This window comes from Pecten maximus, chromosome 17, assembly GCF_902652985.1.
Source record: "Pecten maximus chromosome 17, xPecMax1.1, whole genome shotgun sequence".
NCBI lineage: Eukaryota > Metazoa > Mollusca > Bivalvia > Pectinida > Pectinidae > Pecten > Pecten maximus.
In genome coordinates this window covers 25367694-25379840 of record NC_047031.1, presented here as the reverse complement: position 1 = coordinate 25379840, position 12147 = coordinate 25367694, and the positions used below count along the sequence as shown (strand labels likewise).

Here is a 12147-nt window from a genome sequence, read left to right as displayed (position 1 = left end):
TTGAGAAAAATCCTCTTAGTACTCAAGATATAGTGATAACAATTTTCAACTGTCGAAATCAAATATGGCTGCCTTATTTTCTGGATCAGACTCAATATAAAATGGGGACAACTGGGGACCAAGTGAATACCACATATGAAGTTTGAGAAAAATCATTCTAGTTCTTCTGCACAAAAAACAGTAACAAGGACTGTTTACAGACAGACAGATGGCAGGCTATGACCAAACACAGAGGCAGGGCGATTAGAACAGCCAATCATTTGATGATGGTTGGATAATACAAGAAATATACATACAATTTTGAAATAAAATTTGAGAAATATTCCTCCAGTACTTCTCAAGATGTAGCTATAACAAACGTCTACTGTCATAGTCAAAGATGACTGTGCCATGTGACAGTGAAAGTGATTTATTTGAACAAACTTAGTAGCCATTTTTAGCTCACCTGGACCGAAGGTCCGGTGAGCTTATGCCATGGTGCAGCGTCCGTCGTCCGTCGTCCGGTGTCCGTCGTCCGTCGTCCGTCCGTCAACATTTGCTTCAAATCGCTACTAGTCAAAAAGTTCTTATTGGATTTTGACCAAATTTGGTCAGAAACATCCTTGGCAAAAGGGGATAAGATTTTGCATAAATGGTGACTCTGACCCCCAAGGGGCCTGAGGGGCGGGGCCCAATAGGGAAAATTGAGGCAATTCCTTTAAATCGCTACTTGTCATAAAGTTATGAATGGATTTGAACCCAATTTGGTCAGAAACATCCTTTGTGGAAGGGGAACAGATTTTGCATAAATGGTGACTCAGACCCCCAAGGGGCCAAAGGGGCGGGGCCTAATGGGGAAATAGAGGTAATTCCTTTAAATCGCTACTAGTCATAAAGTTATGAATGGATTTGAACCCAATTTGGTCAGAAACATCCTTCGGGGAAGGGGATCAGATTTTGCATAAATGGTGACTCTGACCCCCAAGGGGCCTGAGGGGCGGGGCCCAATAGGGAAAATTGAGGCAATTCCTTTAAATCGCTACTTGTCATAAAGTTATGAATGGATTTGAACCCAATTTGGTCAGAAACATCCTTTGTGGAAGGGGAACAGATTTTGCATAAATGGTGACTCAGACCCCCAAGGGGCCAAAGGGGCGGGGCCTAATGGGGAAATAGAGGTAATTCCTTTAAATCGCTACTAGTCATAAAGTTATGAATGGATTTGAACCCAATTTGGTCAGAAACATCCTTCGGGGAAGGGGATCAGATTTTGCATAAATGGTGACTCTGACCCCCAAGGGGCCTGAGGGGCGGGGCCCAATAGGGAAAATTGAGGCAATTCCTTTAAATCGCTACTTGTCATAAAGTTATGAATGGATTTGAACCCAATTTGGTCAGAAACATCCTTCAGGGAAGGGGAACAGATTTTGCATAAATGGTGACTCTGACCCCGACGGGCCAAAGGGGCGGGGCCCCATATGGGAAATAGAGGTAATTCCTTTAAATCACTACTAGTCATAAAGTTATGAATGGATTTGAACCCAATTTAGTAAGAAACATTCTTTGGGGAAGGGGAACAGATTTTGCATAAATGGTGACTCTGACCCCCAAGGGACCAAAGGGCGGGGCCTAATGGGGAAATAAAGGTAATTCCTTAAAATCGCTACTAGTCATAAAGTTATGAATGGATTTGAACCCAATTTGGTAAGAAACATTCTTGCGGGAAAGGGAACAGATTTTGCATAAATGGTGACTCTGACCCCCGAGGGGCAAAAGGGTCCCATATGGGAAATAGAGGTTATTCCTTTAAATCACTACTAGTCATAAAGTTTTAAATGCATGTTGTAAACTCAGAGAGTCTGGACTTCATTATTTCTTTAAAGCAGTTGGGATCCCCACGCTATAACCATAAATAGCATTGTTTGAGGTTAACAAACAAAAGGAATTGAACATGAACATTATTTTGACATTTGGTCAAATCCAACCAGGTGAGCGATACAGGCCCCATGGGCCTCTTGTTTCTAGTATGCTACAGACCCTGGACCTTGGTCTCTTGGTTATTGATAAGTTGTTTAAATGTAATGGACAACCGAATGACGGACACTGGACGGTGGCATACGTTATCTTAGACTTCACGCAGTAAGCTAAATATTACAAGTCTACACATATAGGCTGCTTGATATGTATTTATTGTTTATTTCAATAACATTCAATATTTACTGTGACCCGTGAGTGATAGGAGAGATTTGAGATAAAATAAAAAGGAGCTACACACTGTCCAGGTCCTCATAACCCATGTAAATGAGTAAAATCATGATACATGTATAACACACAATGTAGGTAAAAAGTTGTGAGGGGGATAAATGTTATTAGGCAGGATATAATCACAATATACAGATGTGATTCAATAAATAATGATTGAATGAAGATAAGATGTGCACATGTACATGAAGCTTAAGTGTCTTCCAGAATTACTTTTTTGTTAAAATTTGTATTGTATATTGTAGTTGTAAGTATGTATTAGCTCATATCTTTTTCCTGTGTTTTGGAGAATAGCGGGAAATATTTGTCCTGTATATACAGAGTACACGTTGACAGGTTGTCCGTTTCGTGCATTGGCAATAGCCAATCAGATAGGGCAATGGGTTAGGTGTAGATCGGGTATAGGTTGGGAGCTCAGAACATCGCACATGTAGTACGGCAAAATTGAAATTTTGCATACTGTAGATATATTGCATTTATAGAGGTATGTTTGGGTGTCGCTAAATGGTTAGAAATCCCAGCTAAAAAAAACACCTTAAGCATTGTCGGGCTGATACACCTGTTCTCCTATAAAAAGGTTTCAGTTTGTGTGGCACGCTTGGTTTTTGAGGATTTTAATGTGACAACCTGTGAGAGGGAATGAGAAGGAGAAACGTTGAGACGTATCTAATGTACATTCTACTTTCCTTACAATTGTTGAATAAACGCCGTCTCCGTCCGTACTAGCGGTCGAGCAGCTAATTGCTATATATGTGTTGGTTTTTGATATATATATGTATATATACGTGTAGGGAGTATATAGAGGACTAAAGGTTTACAATTGTATATAACGATATTTCAAGATAACAGAAAGCTAAGAAAATACGAACAAGTTTAATATATGCGACCTCTGTAAGTCAAGGTCGTGGGGTTCAACAAATGTAAGTTTTGTTACATTGTGATTCTCGATTTCTGAAGGAGGTTGGAACACTTTGCTTATATATGCTAACTCATTCTTGTGTTCCATAGAAGTTTTGACCACTGATTATGTTTGCTAACTCATTCTCATGTTCTGTAGAAGTTTTGAACACTGATTATAGATGCTGTCTGTTTGCCTAAGCACGCAGGCATAGGAATCGAATAAACGTTTTAAAACTTTATTACTTTTAGGATACTGCTTCTTCAAATAACTCTGCCACCTTAACAGCTGTTTTGTACAAACTGACAGCCGTCATATTGGCAATCATTGCGACAACAACACCTTGGGGTTCCCTGCTGTGTTCCATGTCACAGTTTTTTGGCTTGATGAGTAGAACACTACTACCACCTATAGCCCCACCAGTGTGGGACACAAAGTGATCACTGTGGTGACATTTCCTGAAGTTTTCACCCTCAGGTGTTACAGCCCAGCCCATCCCATAACACCCAAATTTATCCCAAGCACATTTCGTCTTGGCAACAGGTTCCCATAGCAACTGTACAGACTCTCGTTTCAGCAATCCAGCTGTTTTTCCCTTTCTGTCTTCTTGATGAGATGAAGCAATGACCTTTGACTTCTGCTTCTTGTTTGAAATGTCCTTTGAACTTTGACCCTGTTGTTTATTATCTGAAGCAGCCGACTCATGCTGAAAACTGTATAACATCACATGACCAAATTTGATGAGATCACGTGTTGTAGAAAGGAAACCTCCACCAGCCCACTTGTAGGACAGATCCACATAGGGAGTGTTGATAAGACGTCCGTTCTTGTTCTTCATGTAATGGCTGAAACATTCAAATACACATTTCTTTAAAAAAATTACCTAAAGATAACTGTTATAGCCCGGCCACATAACCTTAGGTGAGGGGGCCGTGACATGTCAGTCGGGTTAAGCCCGGCCACATAACGTTATGTAAGGGGGGGGGGGCGTGATAGGTCAGTCGGGTTAGGCCCGGGCCACATAACCTTAAGTGAGGAGGCCGTGATAGGTCAGTCGGGTAAAACCCCTGCCACATAACCTTAGGTAAGGGGGGCCTTGATAAGACAGTCGGGTAAAGCCCTGACCACATAACCTTAGGTGAGGGGGCCGTGATAGGTCAGTCGGGTAAAGCCCTGACCACATAACCTTAGGTGAGGGGGCCGTGATAGGTCAGTCGGGTAAAGCCCTGACCACATAACCTTAGGTGAGGGGGCCATGATAGGTCAGTCGGGTAAAGCCCGGCCACATGACCTTATGTAAGGGGGCCGTGATAGGTCAGTCGGGTAAAGCCCGGCCACATAACCTTATGTAAGGGGGCCATGATAGGTCAGTCGGGTAAAGCCCGGGCCACGTACATAACCTTAGGTGAGGGGGCCGTGATAGGTCAGTCAGGTTGAATTTTAGTAGTTGTATAAAAACTCGCTAAAATGTTATTAAAGAGACACAATGTCTAGTGTCTACCTACCGTCCCCTGTTGTAGATGAGTGGGGTGTTCTCATCAAGGTAGGTGTTATCCATACCCATCTCGACGAAATATTCCTTCATCAATTTCTCAAAAGGTGTCTTGGCAATGGCCTCGAGCACAGCACTCAACAGTGTGAAGCCGAATGTTGTATACAGATACTTGGATCCTAAACAAAAATTAGCATTATTCACAAAGATACAAATGTATATCAGGGAATCTACCTATCAATCAATACAAATCATATCACAGATAGGGGGGTTGGGAAAAGTGTGAAGAGATAAGAGGAAGGACAGCATAAGGATGGAAAGACAGCCACAACACAATACAAAACTGCATATATAGTCCCCCTGGTTCTCTGTGGGGACATAACAAATACGTCACACAATACTAAACTACATATATAGTCCCCCTGGTTCTCAGTGGGGACTGTAATATGTTATAAGTTACATGTACAATATCTACTTTCCTTTTCTTCTTTTTTTATCACTTCATATCTAAAATTTACATCACATTGATATTGTAGTTTATCCCATAACTGGGATGTTTATAACAGTTATATGTCATAAATATTGTATGATACATGTGTAATAACAATGATGTGATATCATAAGGAAATGATATCACATGTTTGTTTTGCTTGCAGAAAAAAAAACACTATTTGAATAATAATTTGCCAGACCTATACGGAAATTTGTTTTAAATTTCTTTTTCCCAAAAATATGACAAATGTCAATGTAATATAAAACTCATTAAATAACTGATATATCATATGCCTAAATGCTCATGAATATCAATTATTGAAGACTCACATACCTGGCTCATGAATATCAATTATTGAAGACTCACATACCTGGCTCATGAATATTAATTATTGAAGACTAACATACCTGGCTCATGAATATTAATTATTGAAGACTAACATACCTGGCTCATGAATATTAATTATTGAAGACTCACATACCTGGCTCATGAATATTAATTATTGAAGGCTAACATACCTGGCTCATGAATATTAATTATTGAAGGCTAACATACCTGGCTCATGAACTAAAGGGTCATCCTTGAACAAGTTCATGCTGTCAGTCACACTTTTGTAATGATCGGATATTAAGTATTCCTCTAAAGTCATCTCTGGTTTCTTGGCAGTTGCAGCCTCCTTCTCAGTTTTCTTGTCTGAGCTGATCATCGTCTTTGAAGCCTTAAAACCAAAATTATAGAAATCCGAGTTTAGATCTCAGTCCTTTACAAGTTTGGACATTAAATAAATGTGTGTCATGTGACAATTTAAATTTCTGCTCTTGGCGTCTAAGGATGAAAAAACGTTATTTTGATATTGTATAATTTTATGGTGCAGAAATGTTTTTGTTTAATCCAGCAATTTGAAATTTGGTGGCACTATAAGAAAATCTGAAAATCTGAATAGAAATTAGAATTAATAAATGTAGATATAGATATAGTTTTTGTATAGTGTGTATAAAGACTGTCAATTGAAGGGTTCAGAAATCTGTAATTAAGATATAGATATAGTTTTTGTATAGTGTGTATAAAGACGGTCAATTTAAGGGTTCAGAAATCTGTAATTAAGATATAGATATAGTTTTTGTATAGTGTGTATAAAGACTGTCAATTGAAGGGTTCAGAAATCTGTAATGAAGATATAGGTATTGTTTTTGTATAGTGTGTATAAAGACTGTCAATTTAAGGGTTCAGAAATCTGTATGTTTACCTCTGTGTCATCCTTTGGTTTGCTGGTGTTTTTGTGGTAGTGACGGATCCCTCCAAGGTGGGACACAAGATGTCTCGTTGTTATGGTTACCTGTCAAAAAAGGATACTTGTAGGAGATTTAGAAATAGGGTCCCACTAGTACTTGAACCATTGTCTACCAGACAGTAAATCATACAGTTAACACAACATAGAAATATCACAGAATTGGAACATACACTGATTAACTAATGAAGACCTATCCAACTTTTATACATTATCAAAATGAGTTATAATTAAAAAGTTGTAAACAAATCAGAATGTATATGTAAATAGATATACATGTATGTATTCAACACAGAACAACTACAAATTCAAATCTTTACCTTCAGATAGTACATAGTGTATACGGTGTATGATACATTGTGCAAATAATTAGGTATAAAACTTGGTAACACAAATGACGAAGGAAGACATTTTTGTGACTTGTGCATTGTCCAGGCCTCAAGCTCCCGGTCTACAGCACCTAATCACCAAAAGTACCTGCAGCTTATACCACATCCAAGTTATCCCTTAAAACAATTCAATGGGGAGAGGGGGGACACCATAGCAAAACTAACAAGAGATCCCAGAGGGATCTTGGGGCCCACCATTGAACGATCTTTATAGGTTCCATGTCAGATTGATCTTTTCTCTATATTTCCCTTTCTCTTACTTATCTGTGTAAATTGAGAAACATCCCTATTGTACTTTTTAAACAAGGTGAACCTATATATGAAATTTGAGAAAGATCCGTTCAGTGCTTTCTGAGAAATAGCGATAACAAACTTCAACTGTCAAAATCCAAGATGGCTGCCTGTCGGCCATGTTGTTTTCTGATTGATGTCAAAATGCAATATGCATAACTAGGCACCAAGGGAAACTTACATATGAAATTTGAGAAAGATCCCTTCAGTACTTTCTCAGAAATAGCGATAACAAACTTCAATTGTCAAAATCCAAGATGGCTGCCTGTTGGCCATGTTGATTTCCGATTGGTCTGAAAATGCAATATGCATAACTAGGAACCAAGAGGAACCTACATATGAAATTTGAGAAAGATCCCTTTAGTACTTTTTGAGGATTAGCTATAACAAAAATTGTTTACGGAGGGACGGAGGGACGGAGGGACGGACGGACCACGGACGCAGGGCGATTTGAATAGCCCACCATCTGATGATGGTGGGCTAACAACGAAATGATAAACTTATTGCATTTTGGAGATATCATATGGATTAATGGAAAAAAAACCTTCATATTAGATATGTGAAAGAAGTTTTATGATACCTTAATTTCTTCCAAAGTATTACACAAGATACATGTAATACTCTCCAACAGTGATTTTGACAGTTATAGTCACTTTAAAACTTCTGTAACACTAGAATCCTTATAAAAAGGAAGAAATCTGTTAAAAGGCTAAAACATGTTTCTCTCCAAAGGAACATTTCACTACCATCTAAAGCTGTCTATCTCACAATCAAGTTGATTTGTCTTCCTACATCACCATACTCAAATTTATAGCATATTTGATAAAACATTAACTGACTGATTGTAAGTAATTCATAAAAATACAATTAGTGCAATTTCAATACTGTGTACTTATCAAAGTACTAAAACACATGACAGATGTTTGTAATAGGATATACACTTATACAAGGATATGCCTGGATATAGATTTAACCTGGTTACTGATGACATAACCTAGTTACTGAAATAACCTGGTTAGTGACATAATCTGGTTACTGATATAACCTGGTTGTTGGCATAACCTAGTTACTGACATAACCTGGTTACTGACATAACCTGGTTACTGACAAAACCTACTTACTGACATAACCTGGTTGTTGGCATAACCTAGTTACTGACATAACCTGGTTACTAAAATTACCTGGTTACTGACATAACCTGGTTATTGACACAACTAGTTACTGACATATTATTATACAGATTATAACATTTAAGAGATAAAAGGTAGTGGGAATATGATTTGCATGATAAAAATGATTGTCTGATTGACATTTTGGAGGCACATACAGATTCCAAAGGCATATCCTTGTAAAATCACCCCAACATGCATGTTATATAATGATATATGGAAATATATAACTTCCTCATAAATGTTACTGTTTATATACTTCAAATAAAATGTTATCAGACTACCATATATGGATTCCTGAAGCCAAGAAAATGCCTCTACAAAAAACTATGCACCACCAACTTACCATTACATTTAGTTTTTACTGGTGTGGTTACATCTACCAATGATCATTACTGGTATGTGCTTTCTACAGACTAATGAGCCAGTAATGAGGTGCTACAAGTCTCTTACCCACTTGTCTTTATATTATCAGTAATCACCAGGCATCTGAAAATGAGGAATTCTCGTTTGGACTTAATTGCTATCATTTGTAACAAGTATGGTGGCAATATAGGTATACCAAGAGCAGAATAATTCTGAAAATGGTAAAACTTCCAGATGAATCTTGAAAATGGTAAAATTTCAACAGGATCCTGAAAATGGTAAAACTGCAATAGGATCCTGAAAATGGTGAAACTTCTAGAGGAATTCTGAAAATGGTAAAACTTCCAGATTTACTGGTGAAACTTCCAGAGGATCCTGAAAATGGTAAAACTTTCAGATTTACTGGTGAAACTTCCAGAGGATCCTGAAAATGGTAAAACGTCCAGATGAATCATTTATTTATTTGTTGTAACCAAATAAAGTGTATCAAGAGTAATAACTAATGTAACAGGACCGACTGAAGATGAAGGTGAGGGGTGTATATAGGGAAAGGAAAGACAATGAAAGAAGATTTTAAATCCCTGCACTATAAATACTTCTATTTATCAGTAAACTTAGCCTGACAGATGCTGACCTAGTAGTGAGAAGAACAGAAATATGGACAAATGGTGTAACAGAATGATTAAATGGCTAACACAATATTTCGCCCATTTCGGTCAAGGCTTGCATGGAAATTGATTCTGGAGCCTGTTGAAATCTGTTCAGATGAGCAGTCCATGATTATGTTTTTTACCTTCTTGCCGTCAACTGTTTTCTCCGGAAAATTAGGTATGTAGTGTTGGACTGGTTTGTCTAGATCCAGTGTGCCAGCCTCTAGTTGCTTAGCAACTGCTACCATGGTGATAGATTTACTGATGCTGGCGATTCTCAGGACAGTGTCAGCAGAGCAAGGAACACGATTCTCAACGTCAGCGTAACCAAGACCTAATGTAGAGGAACATGATTCACTGTATCACATGAAGTATTGGTATGTACATTCTTTTGTCATTTGGAGCTTTCAAATTATTTCATTGGTACCAACTTTCATGGTTAGCCCATGCAACAATTATATAACAATAATGCTCACAACAACATTTGTTATACTTATATTTGTGGTTCCATAGCAATGACAAGAGCAACAAAATTAAAACAAGAAACATTTCCTTTTCTTACAGTATTGGTTCATATAGAGGTTAATATACCCATTGAGTTTGAACCAACTCTCTACATTAGTATTGTTTTTCTCATATCACGACTGACAAGAATAACTAATGAAGATTCTTAACTAAACTTGGTATCTTAATTCTCATTAGAAACTTCGGTTTGTAAAAATGTGGGTTTTTTTAAGCTTAAGGAAATGTTACAACTATAATTTATGGAGAGATAATGATACATTATAAAATAAATAACACAAACCTTCACTCCAGACTTCCTTCCCGTTAACACTGACCGAGATTACCAGACCGGGACTTCCTGATTCATCCTAGGAAATCACAAAAACAGTCATCTTTCTTATTTCCTGATTTAGGTACCTGGATATTTCGGCATTGGATACTTAAATACTAAAGGTAAAGAAATGTTAAATATTACATATGATTAGTGGTTTTTTTTTGCTGATATATATATATATATATTGTTTATGTATGTAGTGGAGCTGGACTAGTTGGGCCAGGTAGCTTAAATAATGAGTGCCTCCGTCTAGAGGTCGGAAGTCCCGGTCCGAGGCCTGGTCTGGTTTCCGTCTAGAGGTCGGAAGTCCCGGTCCGAGGCCTGGTCTGGTTGTTGCATTTTTCCTCTACAGTTGCATTTGGTACCTAACTAAAGTACTCAACCAGAGGTAGTATAGGGTCTAGAGTTCACTCGGACTGGAATATAGCTAATAAATCATATTCAAAGATACAGTGTCTGAGTACAAGAACTCAAACTAACAATGCTTTAATCATAAGCCCAGTGCCCTACCAGGTTACTGACATAGCTTCTTTATTGATATAACCTTGTTACTGATATATAAAATCACGTACTGCCATAACCTGGTATCTTAATTGACCAGTGCCCTACCTGACTGACATAGCCTCTTTATTGATATAACCTTGTTACCGATATATAACATACTTACTGTCATTTAACCTGGTATCTATTGACCAGTGCCCTACCTCTTGACCCGGCGACCATGCCTCCAAACAGTTCTTTTTTTCTTTCTTGGGAAATAAATTTGTATTAGCCTAAATATAGGACAGGAAAAAAGCATTAACAACCAGGAAACCAAACACAGGTCCTCCCAACTCTGGACAAATGTTTGAACCATTTGATGTACCTCTCCACCAGCAATCAGCTGATATCACTACCTCTAGAATCCTTCCTCCTTCAATAAAGTCTTTCACACCTACACACAAGTCTTGTGACAAGACCCTATGACCTACAGTACTACCGAATGTATTTTATAGTTGGTCAACAAATGTTATATGAAAGGAAATGTGCAGTTGGGACTCAAACCATTGACCTCTTAACTCTATAGAGAGATGTTTCAACCATTTAGCTTCTTGCCCACCATCATTCAGCTCAGTCCTGTTCCTGGTTCGATCCCTAGCCGAGCCTGAGAGGCAGTGATTTATATTTAATTAATCAGTGCGCTTGGTTACATACAACTGTTCATGTACTGTATATACATACACATGTATAGTACAGTCGTATATTTACCTTGATTCTCATTGCTAGATCTCTTGATCTGTCGATGGCTTCCTGCAGTGTTAAGGACTTACGTTCCTTTTCATCTCCTGGGATTATGGCGTCTTGATGACATTTTTGCTGGCTATCACAACTGTGCACTTCTGTTTTCAATTTGTACCAACCCATACCAAGACACACTAGGCTGCCTATGAGGCCTACTGCTAATGTCCATCTCGACGATTTGTTGCTATAGTTCAATACACCAACGTGATTTTGTTTGTAATATCTTCTTGAAGCATGAGAAAAAGGAATTACATTATGTCTTTCACAATTCTGTTTACACGTTCTCACGGGAACTGGATGTTAAACTTTGACCTGCATGTTGTATTCGGAAAATGAAAGTAGAGCATCTCCATTTTCCTCCTGGAATCCCTGCTATGAAATTGATATATCTCTCATTGGTAGGTCGCTGTTTGCTTTGTATTACTGACTGTCGCCATGAAATCGCCGCATATCGTGTTCTTGCTTGAAAAGATGCACGATGGAAATTAGTAGCAAACATTACGGGGAACCTTTGTGATGGACGTTTGTTTACTCAAGGGCGATAACTGAGTGAAGCCGCCGGGTTTGTTTTATTCTATTTATGTAGGGTGACTTGAAGAATGCATTACCATTGCGTGTTTATTATTTAAATGGAATTAAATCAATATCTCAAAGATGACTGAATGTTTGTTTTAAAAGTAGCACATTGAAATAAATTCAGATGAAATATTGTAGCCTATAATCGAGTTAAGCGTTTATTCGACGTTGATTT

General features: G+C 38.1%; 1 protein-coding gene across 1 annotated transcript; it reads right to left on the bottom strand.

Annotated features, from left to right (window-relative positions):
- Positions 1–2149: 2149 nt before the first annotated feature.
- LOC117315000 (serine beta-lactamase-like protein LACTB, mitochondrial) lies at positions 2150–11928 on the bottom strand. The gene is made up of 7 exons (XM_033869120.1): positions 11364–11928; positions 10083–10149; positions 9421–9611; positions 6371–6460; positions 5680–5842; positions 4645–4810; positions 2150–3984 (listed from the first exon to the last, which is right to left on the bottom strand). Exons 1-7 carry the CDS (start codon positions 11517–11519, stop codon positions 3387–3389), a joined length of 1431 nt encoding a protein of 476 aa, XP_033725011.1. The 5' UTR covers positions 11520–11928; the 3' UTR covers positions 2150–3386.
- Positions 11929–12147: the final 219 nt, after the last annotated feature.

Coding starts and splice junctions, on each gene's coding strand:
- LOC117315000 (XM_033869120.1), bottom strand. CDS start 11,519: ATGGGTTGGTACAAATTGAAAACAGAAGTGCACAGTTGTGATAGCCAG. Junction 9,612..10,082: donor GAAGGAAGTCTGGAGTGAAG/GTTTGTGTTATT, acceptor CCTCTACATTAG/GTCTTGGTTACGCTGACGTT. Junction 6,461..9,420: donor AAACAGTTGACGGCAAGAAG/GTAAAAAACATA, acceptor CTTTTTTGACAG/GTAACCATAACAACGAGACA.